Below are 23,170 nucleotides of genomic sequence, written 5' to 3'. Positions count from 1 at the left end.
TGTGGGATCTAGTTCCCAGACTAGGGATCAAACCCAGGCCCCCTATATTGGGAGTATGGAATCCTGGCCACTGGACCACCAGGGAAGTCCTAATCCTAATTTTATACTTAAATCTTTATCAGTATTTATATCGCAGATTTTTTTTTTAAAGCTTCAAGTGGGATCTGTTTGGGGAAGAGAGAAAGAAACCTACAAAATCCTTACTTACAATATTACTACTATCTTTTGATTCATTTGTCAAATTGACCTGCTGCTGCTAAGTCACTTCAGTCGTGTCCGACTCTGTGTGACCCCATAGATGGCAGCCCACCAGGCTCCCCCGTCCCTGGGATTCTCCAGGCAAGAACACTGGAGTGGATTGCCATTTCCTTCTCCAATGCATGAAAGGAAAAAGTGAAAGTGAAGTCGCTCAGTCGTCCCGACTCTTAGAGACCGCATGGACTGCAGCCCACCAGGCTCCTCTGTCCATGGGATTTTCCAGGCAAGAGTACTGGAGTGGGGTGCCATTGCCTTAAGCTGATCTAATTAGGAGGTGAAACATTTACAGTTATCCTGGATGTCTTTCCCTAACAGATTTCAGTAGCTCGTCTTTGTAAAACTAAATACCTCCTGAAAAGGATTCACAGTATACAGATCTAGAATGGGGGGGCTTTTCTGCTGTTGTTATAGCTCTGGGGAGCCACCCTACTCTTGCTGTTTGGTCTGACACCTGATAGGAAATTGAGAGTTTGTCTCATTTTTCCATTGTCCAATTTTTATATGTTACTTCTAGAAATTGCTATGAAGATGAGATTAATTCCGATTTCATAATAGGTTACTAAAAACACATGTTCAACTTACTGTCTCATACCTTCTGACAAAGTTGAACTGTGCCATCACTGATCATCGTTTCCACTGGGGCCTGGAGCACTTGGTGCTGTAAGCCCTCCCTTCTCATGTAACCATGGCAAGTTTTAACCGTTGATTAAAAAAAGAAAGCATAATGGTATCCTGAACAGCTTCTTCCAAACCAAACCGTTAATAGAGCATTTAACACCTTTTAAATTCTTCTCAACTGTCTGGGACTTTTTGTTGTTTGTTTTGTTTGGGAATTTTTCTGGCTTTTGTTTTGTGACTTGATCTAGCTGCTAAGTCGCTTCAGTCATGTCTGATTCTGTGCGACCCCATAGATGGCAGCCCAGGCTCCCCCATCCCTGGGATTCTCCAGGCAAGAACACTGGAGTGGGTTGCCATTTCCTTCTCTAACTAGTCTTGTTTAAAAAAAAAAGGGGGGGGGGGTGTTTGCAAAGTTCTTATTTACCGTTAAAACAAATTTAAATGCAGTTGTGTTAGTTTATTCTGAAAATACGCTTAAGGCAAAAGAGCATTTTAAAGGATTTAGGGAGGGGGTGAGGGGGCGCTGCCCTTGTTTCTCCCTCCCCCACGTCCTTGCCTTGTGAAATAGAGCGTTTTATCTAGAGACAGGAGAGCAGATCAAAACCCTACAGAGCAGTTACCTGTATGGCAATTTCAAAGGTGGACGATGAGACATTGCAGCTGGGGCAGCCGTAGCTTCAACTAGTGGGAAAATGTTCGGCCGCCAAGCGCTGTGGCTGGGGTGGGCGGAGGAGAAGCGGAGGCCGGGATTGGCCGGCGGCGGCGGAGGGGGCGTCGCCGGGGGGAGGAAGACTCGGCTCAGCCATGGCCGCCGCTCGCTCTCGGGTAGTGCACTTGCTGAGGCTTCTGCAACGCGCAGCGTGAGTGCGGGGCCGGACGGGCGGCGGGCAGGCAGGGGACCCGAGGGTGCGGCCGAGCCCACGCAGCCCCCGGGGAGCGACCCGCCCGGGCCCGCGCGTTCTTCCTCGGATCATTTTCCGGGACGCGGTACTGCAGAGCGCGGCGGCCTGGACTCCGCTGTCAGTGTGCCAAGTAGCCAAGGAGCCAAAAGCAGCCGCTTGTACTTCGTCTGATCTACCGTTGAAACTAAGGTCGAGAGAGGAGAGCTCCAGGTCCCAGTCGAGGCAGACAGAGGACAGCTTGGCACAGTGACCAAGACAAATGCATGTATCCAATCAGCACATACTGAGTGTATGGTAATGCATCAGAAACTATTCTAGGTGCTGGGGATACAAGGACAACAGGCTTTGGATCAGTTTAAAGTTAGCAGAGACTTGCATGAGGGGATAGCAGTGAAGTTAGGTATTGGTTCAGTGGTAGCATTCTTCCCTTCCACGTGGGAGGTCTGGGTTCTGATTCCTGGCCAATGCAACGTCCTTATATTGGGGCTTCCCAGGTGGCACAGTGGTAAAGAAATCTCTGCCAATGCTGACACAAGAGAGCTGGGTTTGATCCCTGGGTGGGGAAGATCCCCTGAAGAAGGAAATGGCAACCTGCTGCAATATTTTTGCTTGGAAACATCCCAAGGACCAGTCCATGGAGTCACGAAGAGTCGGACATGACTTAGCCACTGAGCACATGCACGGGTGAAAGGGGTCTGTGCAGAACGCAGAGGACAGAGGGTGCAGGAGAGAGGGAGGCATGTGAAGACAGAGGTGAACCGCAAGGGACTCAGCCACACATATACATGCATACATTCTCCCCCAAACTCCCCTTCCATCCAGGTTGCCACATAACATTGAGCAGAGTTCTATGTACTTGCTATACGTTAAGTCCTTGTTGGTTATCATTTTAAATACAGCAGTGTGTACATGTCAATCCCAAACTGGGTTGGGGTGGGGGGAGGGGGTAGTGGGTGAGGGGGTTGATGATGCAGGAGAGCAAAGGAAGAACTGTTGGTAGTGATGTTTTGAGAAGCTGAGCAGGGCTGAGATTTAGTGTGCAGGGGAGAGGTTGGCCTTTGCTAAGATATGGCCAGTTTATCAGTGATACCAGGAAGGAAGTAAAAATTATTGTGCCAGACCCAGAAGGTGTGTAGATGAGAGCCTGGCTGTAACTTTGCAGAGTTCAGGAGGCCAAGGAAATGAAGTCAACAGGATGTGGGTGAGGAAGAGAGAAACCAGAGGGTGAGCAAGCCAGAGGGGAGAGGAGGGTGAGAGTTTTAAGCCTGAAACTCTTAATTATGATGACAAGGATCAAGTAAGGGGAAGGATGGGACATAGGGGACAGATGGAGGTCCAAAGAAGGCAAGAGGGGGTGGAATTCAGACTACAACTGAGGAGTAGAAATGATGAATTGAGATAGCCTGAGAGCTTGGAAATTATATAACAAAAAGAGAAGCGGAGTGTCCTCCCACAGTGTCGAATTTTCCTTCCCTTTGAGCCCCTCTTCTTGTCCTGGAGGGGCATAAAGCAGCGAAGGACCTAGAAGGTAATGCCAAGTGAAGGACAACTCTGGGACCCTGCATTATTCGGTTTTCTCCGCGGGAGCCTGCAGATGGCTCAGGCCCTCCGGGATGCTCCAGAAGAAACCCTTACACGTGGCGCTTTCCGTCGCGCCCACCAGATGGCAACCTCGACTCACGCTGGCGACTCACACCCGACCACGCCCGTGTTCACTTAATTGAGTTTTTGAGATCTTGACCATCATTGAGTTTAACGCTTTTCCTTCCTTCCCCTTTCCCTTCTGCCCTCTCCCTTCTCAGAGGTTTTCAGTCCAAGTTTGCAGGCGCAGGTCGGGGATGGTGGGGTTGGGGTATGCACGCAGTTACCTGCGGGACCCACCAAGACAGGGTCCCGTGGGCAATAGAAACACAAACCCTTTTGCGAGGCTCAATCGGATGGTGGTAAACAGAAGAGGAAGCCAGAGATGGGACTGACCAAGGACTAGGAGGCGACCAAGATGTGGAAGTCAAGGGAGGGAACCTCTAGAAAGAGGAACACATGGGATATCTGTAGAGGAGCGGACTGAGGTGAGGGATTGGGGAGAAGAAGGTGACAGGTGTGATCTTGGTTTAGGGGGACACGGAGAGCGGGAAATCCTGGAGCCGAGAAAGGCCGGAGGCGCCACGTGGTGACCAGAGGGGGCCTACCGGCCACTGAGGGCTTCCAGAGGAAGCAGCCCAGAGCCTGTTTGAACACCCTGAAGACAATGGGAAAATACAAGGAAAGTTCAGGAGGAGAGAAGTAGGGTCTGAGGTGCGAGTCCTTAACACTGGGTCAATTTGGCCAAGGCTCCTAACCTAGTAAGAAGTGAGACTTCATCTTAAACTTTATTGTAGCCCAGGAGCACTCATCTCAGTTCCCCACGTCATTAACTGCTGCTGAATAATTCGCAGAAGAATACCCCTACAATGCTGGAAAGACTCTGAGTTGGCTTTTTGTCCATAGTGATTTCTGGCTTTTTCTATTGTGCAGTGTTTGTCAATAGCCGCTACTTTGAAAGCATCTTAAAACTAGAATGCAATGTATGTTACTTTAAAACTTCCTAGCTTCAGATTTTCTGGTTTCACTCTCTTTTTTCTTTTTCTGATTCCCTAGATGCCAGTGCCCGAGTCATTCTCATACTTATTCCCAAGGTAATAATACATTTTGTGTCTAGCCGCAATTTCAGTTTCCACATTTGGCAATGCATTTGGACAAAGTCAAAGCATGTGAGAGGAAGACTGATGCAGATGGTTGCTTTGCTCTTGAAACTGGTAACATGTAGTTCTAATTATCTGGAGAAGGATCGGCAGCCCACTCCAGTGTTCTTGCCTGAAGAATCCCATGGACAGAGGAGCCTGGTGGGCAGCAGTCCCTGGGGTCGCAAAAGAGCTGGACATGACTGAGCAACTGAACAACCACAGTTCTAATTATGTCAGCTGAATGCTATTTATAATGTCTTTCTTTTTGAAATAGAATTATGTGCCAAAGCTAAAAATGGTAACGCAAATAGGATATTAGGATGGTCTGAGTTCATCAAATAGAATTAAGTTGAGATCTTCGAAAGATTCTAATACATTGCAAAAAAGAGTCTAAAGAACAGTGTGGTTCCCAGAAGGAAAAAAATAATTGTATTGATGTTTAAAATAACACTATTTCTTAATAATTAAAAATGACAAAAAGTTTTCGGTTTCTACAGACATCTTAATCCTTACCAAGTCCATTGTCCACAGTGAACAGCAGGAGCTCACTGTAAGTTCAACATGTCCCCAGAATGTCACATGAATTATAGTGCCACAAAAACTGATTTCACCTCTTAGGAGAAAAGGTCACATCCTAACAGTTGTAAGGGATGAAAAAGGAGCCTAAGCAGAAATTCACCAAGAAGCTGATTGGGAGTAGAACAGATAGAGTAACTAACCAAGGACTATTTCCTGCCATGAGAGTGACTCATTCTTTAGGACCAGCCAAGGGACCACCCCAGTCTTTAACAGCCAACTACCAAGCAGAAGCATGCTATGCCTTTTCAGCCCTCATGGACACATGCAGAATTTTGTCTTCAGCTGCTTTTCTGCAATTCTTAACTTAGTTTCAACAACAAATCAGTAATGTTTCCTATTTGGGGCAATAAAATTAGTAATTTAGAGAAAGATAATCTCAGTGTTTTCTAAGATCCAGTTTATGTCTTTTCCTAAATTTTAGTTACTGGAGTAATAGACAATTTCTTTAAAGCCTGTCAGTATCAAAGAAATTTGAAATACGATTAAGGATACCCTTGCCCTCTACCAAAGGTAGACTGTTATCCAGTTGTGGTCTCCTTTCTTTGTCTTGTTAAAAAAAAATGGTAGTGAAAATTGTTCCATAGACTTTTTTCCAATCTTATGACTGGTCAAGACTAATAACAATAAGTAGATGAAAACAAAGATAAAATCCACTAATTAGAGACTTCTTGTTGTTCCAATAAGACAAAAAAAATTTTTTTGCCACAGCTAAACCTGGCACCTTGCAAAGAAATATCCATTTATAAAAATGTTTATTAAATTTCCCAGAGAAAACTCAATAGTTCATAGGCATAAGCTTGAAAAATATCTTAGTGTGATAAGCACCCTCCATAGAGAGAAGTTTTATTTAAATAATCACAGTTATTAAAGAAGTATAAGCAGGACTCGAATGAATGAATGTACTAATAGTTGTTCTCTAATAATAATCAAACTCCATAGCATCTAGAGGATTTTTTTCTAGCAGATTTTTACTCATTATGTTTTCAAAAGTATATTTTAATTTCAATGGAGAAAAGATTTTAAATAAGTTTATTTTCACAGTCTGCATCAAGTTAGCATTACATTGTCTTAAAATGCAGAGTTTAATTTGAATTGAATAGGCAACAATGAAACTGAGAAATGTATTTTAAGTAAGGCTTCAAAGGAGATATTTACATTCAACTGATGAAATCCCAACTTACTATCAAATAACAATATCTTTGCTCTGTTTCTAAGGCCTACTCTGATGCTAACTTTTGTACTTCTAGCTCCTGGACTTTCACCTTCTGGGAAAGCAACAGATTATGCCTTCGAGGTAGATCTAATTATTCATTCTTTTTAAAAAATACTTATTTCTGTATGTATAATATTTGGCTGCCAGATTTTCGTTGCAGCAAGTGGGATCTTTTTTTAGTCGTAGCATGCAAACTCTTAGTTTTGACATGTGGGATCTAGTTCCCTGACCAGGGATTGAACCCAGGCCTACTGCATTGGGAGAGCAGAGTCTTAGACACTGGACCACCAGGGAAGTCCCTATTCATTCATTCTTTTATGAATGACCTGAAAAAATACAACCAGAGTATTTCCCTAATGCATTACTATCTCATTTGAAGTCTGTTATTAATTGATGTTCCCTAACCTTATTGTTTGATCAGCACCTATTTAGCAAAGTATTTTATCAGGATAATGGAATATAAATATTCTGGTAACATGAGTAATGCCTAGAATACTGTCTTCTGTACAGCCATTAAAACAGGACAGATTCCCAGTTCTACAGACTCCATCTTATATGTTGTATAATGAATCTTCTTTAGTTTTGTAACTATAACAACCCCCAAAAGAGGTTCAAGTAATCTTTGAAGCAGGAATAAAAGAACAATTAATTCTGATGAATTTTTTTATCACACTGTGATTGCATAATTATATGTTAAATCTCTGTCTCCTCCTAGTTTAGGGATCATAAATTAAAATGTGACCAGAGGCCTGACAGTTAATCATTCCAGGCGCAGACTGGGACGATGGGGCTGAGCTGGCTGAGAGCACAGGCCCATCTGAAGGGTGCAATCTGCCCTTAGCCCCACTTGGTTGCTGCCACACTGGAATGCAGCCAGTACTGCCTGATTGAGGTCTTCCTGGGTGGTGCTAGTGGTAAAGAACCCACTTGACAGTGCAGGCGACATCAAAGATATAGGTTCGATCCGTGGGTAGGGAAGATCCCCTGGAGGCAGGCATGTCAATCCACTCCAGTATTCTTGCCTAGAGAATCCCATGGTCAGAGGAGCCTGGTGCACTGCAGTCTATGGGGTTGCAAAGAGTCGAACATGACTGAAGCACCTTAGCGTGCATACACGCTGCCTGATTATTCAAGAGAGATAGAAATCCAGATGGTCATATTGTTTTGTTTTGTTTTTTTCCTTTAATTGGATAATGAGAGTTACTATCCAAACCAAAAAAAGAAATCTAAACATAATATGGATCAAACAAAGCATGTCTCCAGGCCAAAAGTAACCCATCATCCATCAGTATAAAAGCTCTTCTCTCGGCTGTAAACTATGAAGCCATGTTTGTCGTCTTCATAGCTGTATTACCAGAGCCAACACATGCCTGGAACATAGCAGACACTCAGCAGTGTTGGTTGGATGAATGGATGGATGGACGGAGGGACAGATAAATGCATGCAATAGGGGTTGGAGAGATGAATGGTTGGATGAGTGGATGAAGGCATGAAAAATACACAAAGACAACATTAACGTCGGAAAATAAGATACTGAAGAATTAATTTAGGTGTGGAGGCAAGAAGAGACAGGCATGTCAAGCTGAGGAAACAAATGAGGATTATGAAATGTTTGGGGGAAAATACATAATTCTAGTGTATCTGGAAGGAATGTTTGCTTAAAGAAGTGTGATGTGTGTGAGGCCAGTTGGGGTGACTTAGAAGGCCATGCTGGGGCATATATACTTTATTATCTAGACAATGAGGAAGTGTTTCAGGGTTTTAGAAATGAAATAATCAACTCTCCAAACACCTGTCACCTAAATCTTTTATTTTTCCTCAGATGGCTGTTTCAACTATTAGATATGGAGCAGGAGTTACAAAGGAAGTGGGCATGGCAAGTATTTAAGATTTCTACAGTCTTCTACTATAAATGTTAGATATATTTTACAACAAGCACAGATTAACAACTGTTGATCCTTTGTTTTAATCTCATCTGATCTCAGAAGCTAAGCAGGATCAGGCCTGGTTGGTCCTTGGATGGGAGTCCTTTATTTTGGACTTAATGTTAATTTTGTGAGAAGTGTCTATTACATGTCTTGTGCAATCAAACTTAACTTATAAGTTATTTTTCTTATTGTAGGACCTACAAAGCATGGGTGCTAAAAATGTTTGTTTGATGACAGACAAGAACCTCTCCCAACTCCCTCCTGTACAGACAGTGATGGATTCCCTAGTGAAGAATGGCATAAACTTTAAGGTTTATGATCATGTGAGAGTGGAACCAACTGATACAAGGTATTCTTTTATTGTTGTTAAATTTACTTTAAGCGGAAGCCAATACATATCAGTGCTGATTGAAACTTGCCCCAGGCCTGACTGTATAGCCCTCCAGGCTCCTCTGTCCATGGAATTCTCCAGGCATGAATACTGGAGTGGGTTGCCATTTCCTTCTCCAGGGGATCTTCCCGACCCAGGGATCGGATCCATATCTCCTGCATTGCAGGTGCATTCTCCTCTGTCTGAGCCATCAGAGAAGCCCTATTTAATGGCATGGCAATTTATTTCTGGAAGTCCTGACATAATGGCATTCATTTTCCCTTCTCCAAGCTTCATGGAAGCCATTGAATTTGCCAAAAAGGGAGCTTTCGATGCCTTCCTGGCCGTGGGTGGCGGTTCCACCATAGACACCTGTAAAGCCGCTAATCTGTATTCATCCAGCCCTGACTCTGACTTCCTAGACTACGTCAATGCCCCCATTGGGAAGGGAAAGCCTGTGACTGTGCCTCTGAAACCTCTGATCGCAGGTAAACACTGTCTGTTTTATTTTGCAATTGACAAGAGGCCTTAGGAAGGATGTTGGTTATGGTGTTTAGGTGCTGAATTGTGTCCTACTCTTTTGCGACCCCATGTACCATACTCCTCCAGACACCTCTGTCCATGGGATTCTCCCAGGCAAGAATACTGGAGTGGGTTGTCATTTCCTTCTCCAGGGGATCTTCCCAATCCAGTGATCAAACTTGCATCTCCTGCATTGGCAGGCAGATTTCTTTACCATTGAGCCACCTGGGAAGTCTCTGGTCTTCATTACTGCACAGACAGAGGCAGTTTGGGTCAATGGTAGGGGTCTGCAGAGCTCAGCTATGAAGTCACTTTTTGGAGGATAAGGAAGGTCAGTGTTTATAGATGCTCAGACCCCTCTCTGGGCAGGCCTGTCTTCCGAGCCCTTCTCTGTTTTGTCCCACTTTGGCATCTGGGAGTTTAAGGGGAATGTTTGCTGTCATTTCTCTGGTGTTGACTCAACCCTTTCTTCCACATGATGGCTCCTCAGCTGACCTGGGGCTTTGTCTGCCCCGGGACATGTGGCCAGCATAGCCTTGTCACGCTGGACAACATCTGCTCGGTGGCAACACAGGACACAGACACGCAAACCCAAATCAGGCTCCCTCGTCTGATCCACACAGACCTGGGGATCTTTTGGTCTTTTCTTTCCTCCATTTTATTGCTGTCGGCACATCACTGTTTAAAGCCTTACAGCTCAAATGCCCTAACTGGAAAATATCAGCGTAAAGTCTTGTCTTCTATCTTCCCCACTCCTCCCCTAGCCCCATTGTGCTGGGACAGGAGTGAGTTGACAGCAGATGAACGGCTTTGACGTGAACAAGGGATCAGTGGGGCGCAGCATAATTGATGTCTGGAGATTGGAGCCCTGTGGTGAAACTGTGTCAGTATCACACAGAGGGGTGATTAGTAAAGTTTAGAAACTTGACTGAACTGCAAAACCGCAGAGCCCAGCAAAGGCAGGGTGTCACTGTGCTTGCTGCCAAGGGGGAATAAAGATGTCTTTTAGAGATGGCAAATATGAGCTTTCTTCCCAGAGATGGAAAGAGGTCTGCTTTTGAATTCCAAGCTGCAGCTGCTTAAACTCTGGCCCTGAGGGAGACCAGGGCTCCCAGAGTGCCTCCCTGTTAATACAGAAACAGATACCACATGAACACATTAAACACACATGTGCATAATACAAACGTGGATGTGGTACATACATGCTGAGCATACATACATGTTAGCACCATATGGACATCAGACATACGTGCTGACACAGATACAAGCATCATGCATACATATCAAGTATACATGCATTAGGTTTACATGCATGTTAATGTAGGCATGTACCTCACATATACTGAGTATTAATGCCAGCACACACACATTAAAGACAGATGCCAGAAAGCCAATGCCAGGTATCAGAGCTGTTCCTCACATGTTAATGCAGACAGTCATACACATCAAGCATGTGTGTGCTAAGTTGCTTCAGTGGTGTCTGACTCTGTGACCCTAAGGTCCATAGCCCGCCAGGCTCCTCTGTCCATGGGATTCTCCAGGCAAGAATACTTGGGTTGCCATGGGTTGGGAGTGGGTTGCCGTGTCTTCCTCCAGGGGATCTTCCCGACCCAGGGATCAAATCCATGTCTCCTGCATTGGCAGGTGGATTCTTTACCACTAGCGCCACCCGGGAAGCCATCCACATTAAGCATACATACATGTTAACACAGATACACATCAAGCGAGTAGACAAGAGCAACAAAGCTTTCTTCTCTAACTTTGCTCCTTATCTTCTGAGGCTGAATTAAATATCTCCACTGACCTTTATTTAGATGCGCTATTAAAATTAATTTTTTTGTTGTTCAAGTTCCAACTACCTCAGGCACTGGGAGCGAAACTACCGGAGTTGCCATTTTTGACTACGAACACTTGAAAGTAAAAACTGGTAAGAACTTCCTCTATAAATGTTTTTTAGTTCTCTTAGCTTTCAATTCCACACCCTTTTCTTTAATCCTAATATTTAAAATTCAAAGAGTTACAGAATTAAAGAAAGAGTATGCACATAGACACATGTTCTTTCTTTTCCCAGATACATATAAGAGTATGAAGCAGTCTAATAATCTTGTTTTTGAGAATTACCTACAAAAGCAGATTGAAATGCGATGAACCAGGGCCATTTTTCTGCCCAAGTTAGTGACTGTATATCAATGACAAATGGTTATTCCCTTTCCCAGCTTTTTTACATTCTAACTCATTTTCTTTGAGATGTGATTTTTAATAATAAAATGTATAATTTTAAGAATCTGGTTTGATGAGTTTTGACAAATATATATACACACATGTACCCACCACCCTAATCAAAATATAGATATTCCCACTGCTCCAGAAAGTTCCCTCATGCTTCTTCCCAGTTAATGTCTCCAGCTCCATTCCCAAGTACCCACTCTTCTGCCGTCTGCCTTCTTTGTCATCTGTTTCCTATCATCTTCTCCAACTCTCAGCTGATCTGGGAGAAATGTCCCTCTCCTTGAGATGGTTCAGCATCCTTCTTCCAGGGCTTTGTAGCAGAACAAACTGGCAATGAACTGCACATTTATGGTAACTTCTCCTTTTAAATTAAATTATATTATCCTGTGACCTTGTTAAAGATACTAATAATAGTAAGCAACACTTAAATTCTCCCTTACATTTTTTTTTAAAGACTTCCCCATCATGTTATCTAATGTGGTCCTTAAAACATCTCTGGGAGGGATGGAGGCCCTGTGTCACCAGAGTCTGTTCTTACAGAGAACTCAGAGAATCTCAGAGAGAGAACTCAGAAAGGCACAGACATGTACCAGTGTCACGCAGTAAGTCACAGAGCCAGGACCCAAACCAGCAGTGTGCTGGTAAACCAGTTCTCTGGAGTTTTATGAATAAATAAGCCCTGAGTTGTAGTGTTTGCGTGGTATAAATACTCCACTATAGTTACAACCTGGAGCTGGGACCAGATGGGATAGTGGCTTTTGTAAACTGCAGGGAGCTTCAGCTGCCCTGAAATTCCCAGGTTTCTGACTCCAGATCTCTTTCCGCTGCTCCTTGGAAGCAGAAATAAGACCGAATCTTATCTCATATTTTGATTTTTTTAGGATAATTTGTTACCCTAAAGTTATTAGATTTTTTTAAAAATTGTGTCCATACCTGTGGCCTGTGTTGCAAATCCCTGTCTTAGGCATTGCTTCGCGAGCCATCAAACCCACACTCGGCCTGATTGATCCTCTGCACACCCTGCACATGCCTGGGCGGGTGGTCGCCAACAGTGGCTTCGATGTGCTCTGGTAGGTACCCAGGCCCCCTGCAGGGGCTCTTTCGGGGACTCGGGTCAATGCACAGCACTTGACTGCTGAAAGCACTTACTAAGCTCTCAGTGATTGTGCTCCACAACCACCCTGGCTTTGGCTGTCATTATCTCCTTGCCTGGATGACAAGGCTGAAACTGTAGAGAGGAGGTGAGGTCCTGGGTGAGTCACAAAGCTGCTGGACCGGGCCAGCCACAGCTGCAACCACGGGATCAGAGAGACAGGTATGCAGCATCTCAAGCCCACAGCACCGCCTCTGCTGCATCAACCCAGGGCCCCCGGGCTGCAGCCAGAGGAAGAGAGCAGGGACAGGAATGTCCACTTCCTGAGCTGGACAGGCTCACTGTCAGCCCTTACACGTCATCACTTCCCCACATCTCTGTGCCAGGCGGAAAAGAAAACTGAACTGGAGACGTTTAGCAACTCGCCCAGAGCCACAGCCTGTGTTCTCCTGGCTTTAGCTGCCATGTGCTGATGGCTCCCACATCCGTGTTTCTGTTCAAGTTCTGGGCACTCTGTTCCAGTGGCATCACAGGGACCCACGGACACTTCACATTCAGCCGGCCCCAAAAGACTACCATCCATTTACACATGTATATTTCTTCCCCCATTTTAACATCTCTGAAATCAGGGCATATCTGTATATCTGCGGCATGCAGTATGGTTTTCTTCTTCAGTGGTACTTTTTAAAAATGGTGCATCTTATAATGCATGGCATCTTGGAGTTGATGAAATCTGACCATTCTCTCACCACCACCCCCTTACCCCTCACAGCTTCTCCTCCTGGGTTCCTTACCCTAGTGAGCAGCAGGACATAGTATGAGCTTATCCCTTGTCTCGTGCCTACACCTAGCCACAGAGCTCACCTCATCCTCACCCTCATCTGCTTGAATCTCTCCCATCTGCTCCCTGCTCTCAAGCTTTATGGTCCCACCTCAGTTCAAGCCTGGATCCAGTGCAGCAGCCTCCTCATCAGTTTTCCTGCTCACATCCCATACTCCTTCCATCTGTCCTCCATACTGGCCTCAAGAAGCTTCCAGAATGCAATATGACCACTGCACACATACACACACATGCCCCTCTACCTTATCAGTCTCTCATTGCATTTCCACACCTCCTGTCTAAAGCCAAGTTTCTTTGGCCCTGGACTGTCCCCAGTGCTCAGCTCAGCTCTTTATCTGCTTGGAGAAGTCATCCTTCATTTCCACTGGGGCATCCTGCCCTTGATGGAGCCTTTGCTGACTGCCCTGCCTCCTCAAGAACCACTCTGCTTTGCTCCTCCCCACTGGGGGGCTGTGCCTTGCTTTGGAGATGCCCCTCTCTGCATGCTGTCTCTCTCACCGTACTGTGAGCTTGGCGAGGACAGGACCATCTTACAGACTTCTGCATCCCTGTCCCTTAGCAAAGGGGCTGTCACGTCATAGGTACTCAGTTAACACCTGCTGAGTAAAATTCACACGAGCAGGGGGCAGCAGAGTTCGGGTTCATGTCCAGGTCTATCCCAGTCCATGGTCTGCTTTTCTCACTGCATTACGCTGCCTGCCAAGAAATGGGAGAAAACTGTGTCCAACTCCATCCTGGTCGATGTTGTCAGTGCTTTGGAGAGTTGTCCTCTAATAACTTGAAATAAGGGAAATGAGATTACCCTCCCTAGCTGGGAACTGCATAATAAATATATTAATATAACAGACCAAAGCAGTCACGTGTAAGTGAATGACCCACAGACCCAAAGATTTTGCTGTCAATCAGAGGGGAGGGGAGTGAGTTCAGAACAAAAGACAGTGATGGCAGCGGCCCTTCCAAGGACTGACCACTGGAGAGCACACGTGGTCCAAGGAGAAGTCTGCCCCCGAGGCCCAGTGGCCTGTACTGAAGATGGACATACCCATATATTCAACCTTAGAAGCAGTGACCCTGGTTAGGGCTCCATGGGCCTTGTGATCATAAATTAGCATCCACAGCTTTGACAACAGGGAGAATAGATGTCATCTAGAAGACTCAGATGTCTGCCCCCCTCAGAGGTTCTATTTTCTCTTTTTTTTTCTTTCAAAATACATTTTATTAATGGCATATGGAATTTAAAGTGAAGCAGTTTCTTTCCAGAGAGAAAGTAAGCCCTGACAGGTTATAAAAAAATGAGCAGATATGTCATAGCAAAAATACCATCTCCAGTGTAAAGAGGCTAATAGGAATACTCTCCACCAAGGAAATGACTTTCTTTACCATGCTGACCACAGTGGACACCTAGTGGGTTCCACCCACAGCACTGGACAGTCATGGACAGAGGTTCTATTTCTTGTTGGAAATCAGTAATCAGACTTCCAAGTTTTACACAGTTTCCCTGGTAGCTCAGGTGATAAAGAGTCTGCCTGCATGCGGGAGACCTGGGTTTGATCCCTGGGTCAGGAAGATCCCCTGAAGAAGGAAATGGCAACCTACTCCAGTATTCATGTCTGAAAAATCCCATGGATGGAGGAGTCTGGCACGCTACAGTCCATGGGGTCACAAAGAGTTGGACACAACTGAGCGACTAACACTTCTGTGAGCTCAGTTCAGTGAATCTACCCCTGAAAGACAGATCCAGTCTTGGGCCCAGAATCCAGATACACAATGGGCAGAGGTTCAACTCTCCACCTTGGCAGGCTTGTTACCACCCCTCCGCCCCCGACGTGGACACCTCCTTACTGCTTTGCCCACATTTCCTATTTAGAACCACAAACCCATAGCTTTTGTCTACCAACTAATTCTTTTTGAAGTTCTAATACTTTGTTTCAAAAGATGTTATCTGCCTCTCACATGTAGAGGAGAGTAAACTCTCCATTCTAAGACTGAGAATGTAACTCACACACACAGTTCATGTTACACTGTGTTCCCAATGAGTCACTGATCTGGATGATTATGTTTATTCCCATCTTCTGCACTTGATTAGCTAGAATTCATGGCAGGCTGGTAGGTGAAGAAAACTCTGATACTTTGTTCTTAAAATAGCCAACCCTGAATTTAGGGCCTATAGGAAAAAGAAGTAGATTTTTTTTCAGGCCAAGCATTAATAATAATGGTGAATGATAAACTTTACAAAGTGCTGCTACGATATGCTAAGTAATTTACATGTGTCAATTTTCACATCAGCACCATGAAGAAAGACATACTATGAGCTATCCTCATCTTAGAATCACGAGGTGGATGGTGACTCTGCTGGTCCCAGGCCCACAGTGGGAAAGCCTGGTGCCAGAATTCACACCTGGGAGCTGACCCACTGCACTGCACTCTTATTGGAGGCTAGTATAACTATTATGACCCTCCTTGGATAAGTAATATGGTATCTGATAAAGGGAGGATTTAAAATGGTAAATATACTTTAGAAGGAAGTCATTTTTCAGATTTAATGCTTTTCTTAACACAACTTAAATGTTTAAAAATTCAACATTATAAAGATATATTGGTGCTAGAAAGGAACCATATGTAATCTTAACACATTCTGGTCAAAAACACAGTAGTGCTGTTAATGTCAACTTCACTGTGTTGTTCTTCAGTCACTCGGTTGTGCCTGACCCTTTGTTACCCCCATGGACTGCAGCATGCCAGACTTCCTGTCTTTCACCGTCTCCTAGAGTTTGCTCAGACCCATGTCCATTGAGCTGATGATACCATCCAACCATCTCATCCTCTGTCACTGTGTTAATTTTATAATAAGTGATGACTGTCATGGACAAGAAACAGATTAGTGAGAGGCCTTGTGATTATCAGCACTACAAAGGCATATCCACGGGGGAGTGAGAACCAAGCATTCCGAGGCAGTTTGTGATCTGAATGAAGGGAAGGAAAAAGAGGATGCTTTCAACTGTGTATTTTGACTATTCCCTGCTAGCCACGCCCTGGAGTCCTACACTGCCCTCCCATATCACATGCGGAGCCCCTGCCCTTCAAGCCCCATCACTCGGCCAGCCTACCAGGGCAGCAACCCCATCAGTGACATCTGGGCAGTCCACGCACTGCAGATCGTTGCCAAGTATCTGAAGAGGTATGTTGTCCAGAAGGGACAGAAACAGGGCAAAAAAACCAGTTTCCACCTTCATGAAATGTGGCTCGCTAGATCCTGAAATGCCTGAGCAAGCCTGTTCACCCAAAAAAGCAATCACTGTGCATACAGAAGTACCAGAGACCAGCAACCTCTGGAAGGAGCCCCAAGGGGACAGATGAAAACCAGATCCCTCGATCTAGAAAGGCAAAGCCCAGGATGGGGACAACATGGGAGCCTGATTTATAAAGGATGCAGCTAGAAGGTTTTTTACGGGGCTTCCCAGGTAGCGCTAGTGGTAAAGAACTCATCTGCCAATGCAGGAGACATTAGAGACACAGGTTTGAACCCTGGGTTGGGAAGATCCCCTGGAGGAGGGTATGGCAACCCACTCCAGTATTCTTGCCTAGAGAATCCCATGGACAGAGGAGCCTGGCGGGCTACAGTCCATGGGGTCACAGAGTCAGACACGACTGAAGGAACTTAGCACAGCACATGCAGAAGGTTTGTTCATCAAAACCTCAAAACCAAAGCTGAGGGAGGTCCTTTGAGATTTGGTCACCAAGGGCAGAAATGAGAACCACGAGACAGATGTTGGTCCTGCCCCGTCAGGCCTTGTCCAGGAGCACACAAGGTCAACCCATAAGCAAATGCACATGAACCTCAGTTTAAGAAATAAATGTCAGGTCTTCCCTGGTGGTCCAGTGGTTAAGACTCGGCACTTCCTCTGCAGGGGGTGCAGGTTTGATCCCTGGTCAAGGGACTAAGATTCCACATGTTGTGTGGCACACCAAAAAGAAAAAAGAAAAAAATGTGTAGACAGAAAAGTCTTCCTGAAAAGATTCCCACAAGATTTTGAAAGATTTATGCATGAAACAGCCCTAATAGGCTCATGAGAGAGCAAAGATACACTTAGAGATGAAAAGTGATCCCTAAGACATTGAGACTTAGGCAAAGTCAAACTCATCTTTGTATTTATACACAACGGAGGGAAAGAAGAGGGCAGGTTTGGTCTAGATGTGACTACAGGGCCTCCTCTGGCTGGAGGGGTGGGGTCTAGGACCACATTTTGCAACAGATCTGGGAGAGGATCACAAACTATCGTGGACTCGAGGGGGCATCAGGGAACATCTGTCTGCATAGAAGCGGATACAGATTATGGCCGGTCAGCATGTGTGGAAGGGACACAGGCTCAGCAGAGCAGCAGTGGGAGGTGAGGGGGCAAAACGGACAGAGGAGAGGCCACAACTCCACCATCCACTACTTCATCTTGCTATTTGGGAATAAGGAACTGACCCTGGATTTTGGAAAGAGACAGTTGCCTGACTATTCCAGATAAAAGAAGGAGAAAGGCTGTGGCATTTTTATTTCAGAGCAGGAACCCTTATTCCAGGCAGAATCACAGAAAAGCAAGTGGGAAGTGGTTCCTTTGGCTGTCTCAGGCATTCCGCCCTGGGGCAGGGTCCTGGAAGCAGGAAGGCTCAACTACAGCTGAAAGCGGCCTTTGAGAATTTGCCTTTCCCATATGGCACTGGGGAGGGATAGAGTGAGCGAAGGCTCGCCCTACAATAACATGCCACTTCCACAGTAAAAAGTATAAAAATAACATGCGGTTTGCAGATACCAAAAGAGGTCTCCAGTGGGTCCAGTTTGGGTGGTGCCACAGAAAGCATGATGTCTGGGCAGCTCGTCAGGCCTGTGGGTACCCCCAGGCGACAGGGACTCACTTCATCTAACCAGCCTAGACCCATGCATCCTGAGCATGTGTTTACTCTAGGTCCACTCACAACCACAGTCAAGGTCATTGACAAGTGAAGAAGAAGAATGAGTCTCAGGGCACTTTTCTAGAGCAGCTTTTGCAGTTTAAGGGTCAGTGCTTTCTTCCCTTGGTACTCTTATCACATGAGCAGCCTGACGGCATAATATATGCCTTTGCTCCAGCCACTGATGAGAAAATACATTTCCCTTCAATTTTCATCTAGAAGACAAGGTGTCATTTGAATAACTTGCCTAATTTTTCTTCAGTTTGAGTAGTGTTTTTTTTTCTCCCCAGATCTTTTCTAAGGTGGCTCTATATTTCAGTAGGAAATGCCAATGTTGATATGTTATTGTTATGTATTTATATCATCCACAGGGCTATCAGAAATCCTGATGATCTTGAAGCAAGGTCTAATATGCACTTGGCAAGTGCTTTTGCTGGCATTGGCTTTGGAAATGCTGGTGTTCATCTATGGTGAGCAAATCTGAGATTTTATTTCTTCACCTAAGCTATTGCTCTAAAATTTTATTTTAGTGTCTATCATTTGGGATGTGTTGTAAGATTTTAAACATGCTACAGAAAAAAGAAATTTAACTTAGGGTCCCATAATATTTTCTTAGCTCAAATGCAGTTTATTGGGTCATAGATTATTTTTTCTTTTTGGTAACAGCCTTATTGACATATTATTCATACCCTATAAAATTTGCCCATTAAAAATTTATAATTCAGTGGGTTTTAGTATATTCACAAGTTGTGCTACCATTACAATAATCAATTTAGAACATTTTATCACTTTTGAAAGAAATCCCATATATCTTAACTGTCACCCACCAATCCTCCTATACCCCCAGTCTTAAACAACTACTAATCTACTTTGTCTCTATAGATTTGCCTTTTCCAGACATTTTATAGAATGGAAGCAAATGATATATGGTCTTTTCTGTCTGGCTTCTTAAATTTAGCATCATGTTTCCATGGTTCATCCCATACACATTATCAGTACCTCTTTCCTTTTTCTTGCCAAGTAATGTTCTATTGCATGGATATACCACATTTTATTTACTCATCAGACGATGGACATTTGGGTTGTTTCCACTTTTTGGCTATTATTAATAGTGCTGTTATAAATAATCATGTATAAGTTTTCCTGTGGACATACATTTTCACATCTATGGAGTATATACCTAGGAGTGAAATTGCTGGGTCACGTGGTAACTCTGTGTTTACATTCTGAGGCACTGCCAGGCTGTTTTCCAAAGAGGCTGTACTGTTTTGCATTCCCACCAGCAGTGGATGGGGGTTATGATTTCTCCACATCTTTGGCACCTGTTATGGATTTTTCAAACACCAAACATAGGATTTTCTTCTTCTGATCTCTCTCAAAAAGAAAGGAATTAGAATATTTGTTGATAGCCCAGAATTAATCTGTTTGATCAGAAATGTATTGGTATGTTGCTTTAAAATTGAAAACCAGTGAACATGGAAAATTAAGAATTGTCCCTTGCCCTGTATGGGAGGGGAGTCTGGAAGAGAATGGATACATGTATGTGTATCGTTGCATCCCTTTGCTGTTTATGTGAAACTATCACAACATTGTTCATTGGCAATATCCCAATACAAAATAAAAAGTTTTTTAAAAGAATTGGCCTTTGCTAGGGAAGTGCAATGAAATGGTCACCCTCAAACTCGGCTGCTGAGAGGAGCACAGATTGGCACCAACTTTCTAAGAAGCAAATGAGCAAAATCTACCCAGAGCTTGGAAAATGTCTCTACCCTTTGCCCCATGAATTCTACTTTTAGGAATGTAGCTGAAAGAAATACTCATGATATGATCAAAGACTTTCCTTATGAGGATATTCATCTAAAAAGTTATTTATAATTGAAAATTTTAAGAATAACGTAAATTCCCAACAGTTTGGGAATGGTTAACTAAATTTCAGTATTCAAAGAATAAACCATCAAAAGTAATGTTTTAAAAGAGTAAAAATTATATGGGAAAGTATTTTTAAAGAATAATAAGTAACTATATGCATGCATGCTAAGTTGCTTCAGTCATGTTCGACTTTCTGTGACCCCATGGACTGTAGCCCACCAGCTCCTCTGTCCATGGAGATTCTCCAGGCAAGAATACTGGAGTGGGTTGCCATGCCCTCCTCCAGGGGATCTTCTCAACCCAGAGATCGAACCTGTGTCTCTTACATCTCCTACATTGGCAGGCAGGTTCTTTACCTCCAGCGCCACCTGGGAAGCCCTAAGTCAACAGCAGTGTTTAAAACTGAATGCACAATGCAATCATAAATTAAAGATATGTGTAAGAAGACTAGAAGGGAATATTCTATAATGGTTATCTTGAAGAAATAGGATTATGGATCATTTTTATTTTTTACAACAAATATATATATAATGGTTAAGAGAAATCAAACTAAAATATTGGATACTGTTAGAAAGGTACTTTAAAAGCTACATGAATCCTTTCATATAGTGGAAGAACACCAAGCCATAATTTCCTGAATACTATGGAGCCTGAAAATGGTAAAGCACGTTCCTATCCAACAACTCAGAGAGCTTATACCTTCTGATCTGCTTTATGCGTGATGACAGGCATGGGGCATCTTTTTTTTGGATAACCATACAATTCACCAAAACACTTCATCTTTCTATGAAATATAAATTTTTTACTAAGAACAAAGTAATCCAATAAAACCCACATTAACAGACTAACAGACCCTTTTACTATTGTAAAGCATTTCATTTTCAAAATATCAATTGTAAAGATATTAACTTCTCACAGTGTTTATCTCCTGGGTCATCTTATAAACTATTATATTGTCCTATTTGTTCACTAAGAATTTGAGAGTTTTCCCATTAAAACAAACAGAAAAAATCCCCACAAATGAAAACCATGGTGCCTTTTCTCGATAGCCTTACAGACTGAAATAATCATGTATGACTCAGTTCCCATTAGTACGTAGCATTTAAAAGAACGTATTAATCACTGGCAAGATGGATCGCTGGCGGAACAAGCTCGCACGTCTAGCACAGTACATCTTGGTTCATAAAACTCCCACCAACATATTCAGTTTGTGAAGGAGCACATTGCCAAGGCTGTGCCGAGCAAGATAGAAAATGCATACCCTGAAGACTGTTTAAAAAATAAACTTCAAAGTGAATTCTTGATTTCTTCAAGATCATAAGGTTAACCAATGTGCTCAAGGAGCAACTTCTGTGTCAGTACTTTTTAATGGCGTGTAGTTCTATCAACATTTGATTTTGAACATTTCAGTAGTTTTGTCAATGAATATGCCAAATATCAATTGCATAATAATATATCCTTATAGGAATCAAAGAAAACAAAACATCTAACCTTGTGGGTTAATGATACTGTCAAGAGACTGTGAGGGGCTCTTCCATAAGAGTATCTTTGTATTGTTAACTTAAATTACTGTTAGATGTATATCAATATAAGGACTTTATTTTTTTTCTAGCCATGGAATGTCTTACCCAATTTCGGGCTTAGTGAAGACTTATAAAGCAAAGGATTACAATGTGGATCATCCCCTGGTGGTAAAATCATAATAAATGCCTTAATTTAATCTTAGATTCCTGTCAATTGCCATCAGTGTTTTTTGTCAATTCTTGATTGTTTGGAATACATGATAAAGTAATTTAATATCTAGAATATTAGGCTGAAGACCAGCCTTGCCCCAGCAGTCACCATGTTTCCTTTCTCCCCAGCCTCATGGCCTTTCTGTGGTGCTCACCTCCCCAGCAGTGTTCACATTTACATCACAGATGTTTCCTGAGCGGCACTTGGAAGTGGCAGAAATATTGGGTATGAACCGTTCATCATAACTCTGTGACCCACATCTATGGAGCGTTTCCTAAGATTGTTTCTGAAGATAAGCCATAAAGACTAATACCAAAAATACTGATTTGAGATAATCTAATAATAAAATGCCAGTGACCTTCCCAGATTCCTATCTAGCACTACAATTCTGTAATTTTGTTTCTAAGAGTCTATTAGCAATGAAATGGAACTAGGTATTTCTTACTTTAAGTTTATAGTAATAATATTTCCACTGTTTTTATCTCCAAGGAAAGTTAAATTCTGTATACTATTCATGTTACTAATGATTCTTGTTTTAATAGGAAATAAAGTGAGTCTAAATCAGGAAGTAACAGTAAATTCCCAATTATAGAGAACCTAAACAACTAGAAACTTTATAAAAAGTTCCCCAGAGAAGAATTTGTTTGCTATTCTGTTGATAAATCATGTCTATAATAAGATACCCACAGTGCCTTTTGAATCTTACAAGAAATACATTTATGATCACTTTGTGTGTGTGCTCAGTCGCTCAGTCATGTCTGACTCTTTGTGACCCCATGGACTGTAGCCCACCAGGTTCCTCTGTCCTTGGAATTTCCCAGGTAAGAATACTGGAGTGGGTTGTCATTTCCTCCTCCAGGGGATCTTCCCGACCCAGAGATCAAACCGTCCCCTCTTGCATTGGCAGGCGGATTCTTTATCACTGAGCCACCTGGGAAATTAGCCATTATATACTTTGATTCCCTGTAATCAAAATCAATAATGTATCTTAGATCATTTTAACTTTATACCCATCTGTTCTCTTTCCTACCTTCTCTTTTTTTCTAAAACACTTCTTATGAAAACCTGGAGGTTTGGATGGTGTGTTTTATGGCAGCAATCTTGAGAACATAAAAACCTCATAAACCCCATTTCGTGTGTCACCCTCCACTTAATCCACATTTGAGCTACCGCTATGTAATACAGACTGGTCTTGTCAGGCAAGCTCTACTTTCTGTCCAGCTGCTCTCCCAACTAGCTCTGTATCTCGTTCTATTTATACCTTTTCCTGGATTTCTTAAACAGCTCTCTCTGTCAGAGAACAGAGAGGCTAAACCTAATCTACATGGAGGCACACCATACATACTAGTCTCT

General features: G+C 43.4%; 1 protein-coding gene across 3 annotated transcripts in view; it reads left to right on the top strand.

Annotated features, from left to right (window-relative positions):
* Nucleotides 1–1,661: 1,661 nt before the first annotated feature.
* ADHFE1 (alcohol dehydrogenase iron containing 1) overlaps nucleotides 1,662–23,170 on the top strand; it is a 32,977-nt gene continuing 11,468 nt past the window's right edge. The window contains exons 1-12 of one of the 3 annotated variants that reach the window (XM_005892941.3): nucleotides 1,662–1,736; nucleotides 4,416–4,453; nucleotides 6,328–6,374; nucleotides 8,116–8,169; nucleotides 8,416–8,570; nucleotides 8,883–9,079; nucleotides 10,963–11,040; nucleotides 12,307–12,412; nucleotides 16,302–16,454; nucleotides 18,586–18,684; nucleotides 21,696–21,774; nucleotides 21,946–22,042. In XM_005892941.3, coding sequence (XP_005893003.1) covers nucleotides 1,681–1,736; nucleotides 4,416–4,453; nucleotides 6,328–6,374; nucleotides 8,116–8,169; nucleotides 8,416–8,570; nucleotides 8,883–9,079; nucleotides 10,963–11,040; nucleotides 12,307–12,412; nucleotides 16,302–16,454; nucleotides 18,586–18,684; nucleotides 21,696–21,774; nucleotides 21,946–22,042 — 1,159 coding nt within the window. In that variant the 5' untranslated portion in view covers nucleotides 1,662–1,680. The other 2 variants (XM_070382316.1, XM_070382317.1) reach the window with 2 other exon arrangements.

This window comes from Bos mutus, chromosome 14 (assembly GCF_027580195.1).
Source record: "Bos mutus isolate GX-2022 chromosome 14, NWIPB_WYAK_1.1, whole genome shotgun sequence".
Taxonomy (NCBI): Eukaryota; Metazoa; Chordata; class Mammalia; order Artiodactyla; family Bovidae; genus Bos; species Bos mutus.
Note: the sequence above shows the minus strand (reverse complement) of the source record. Positions and strands in the feature narration are given on the sequence as shown.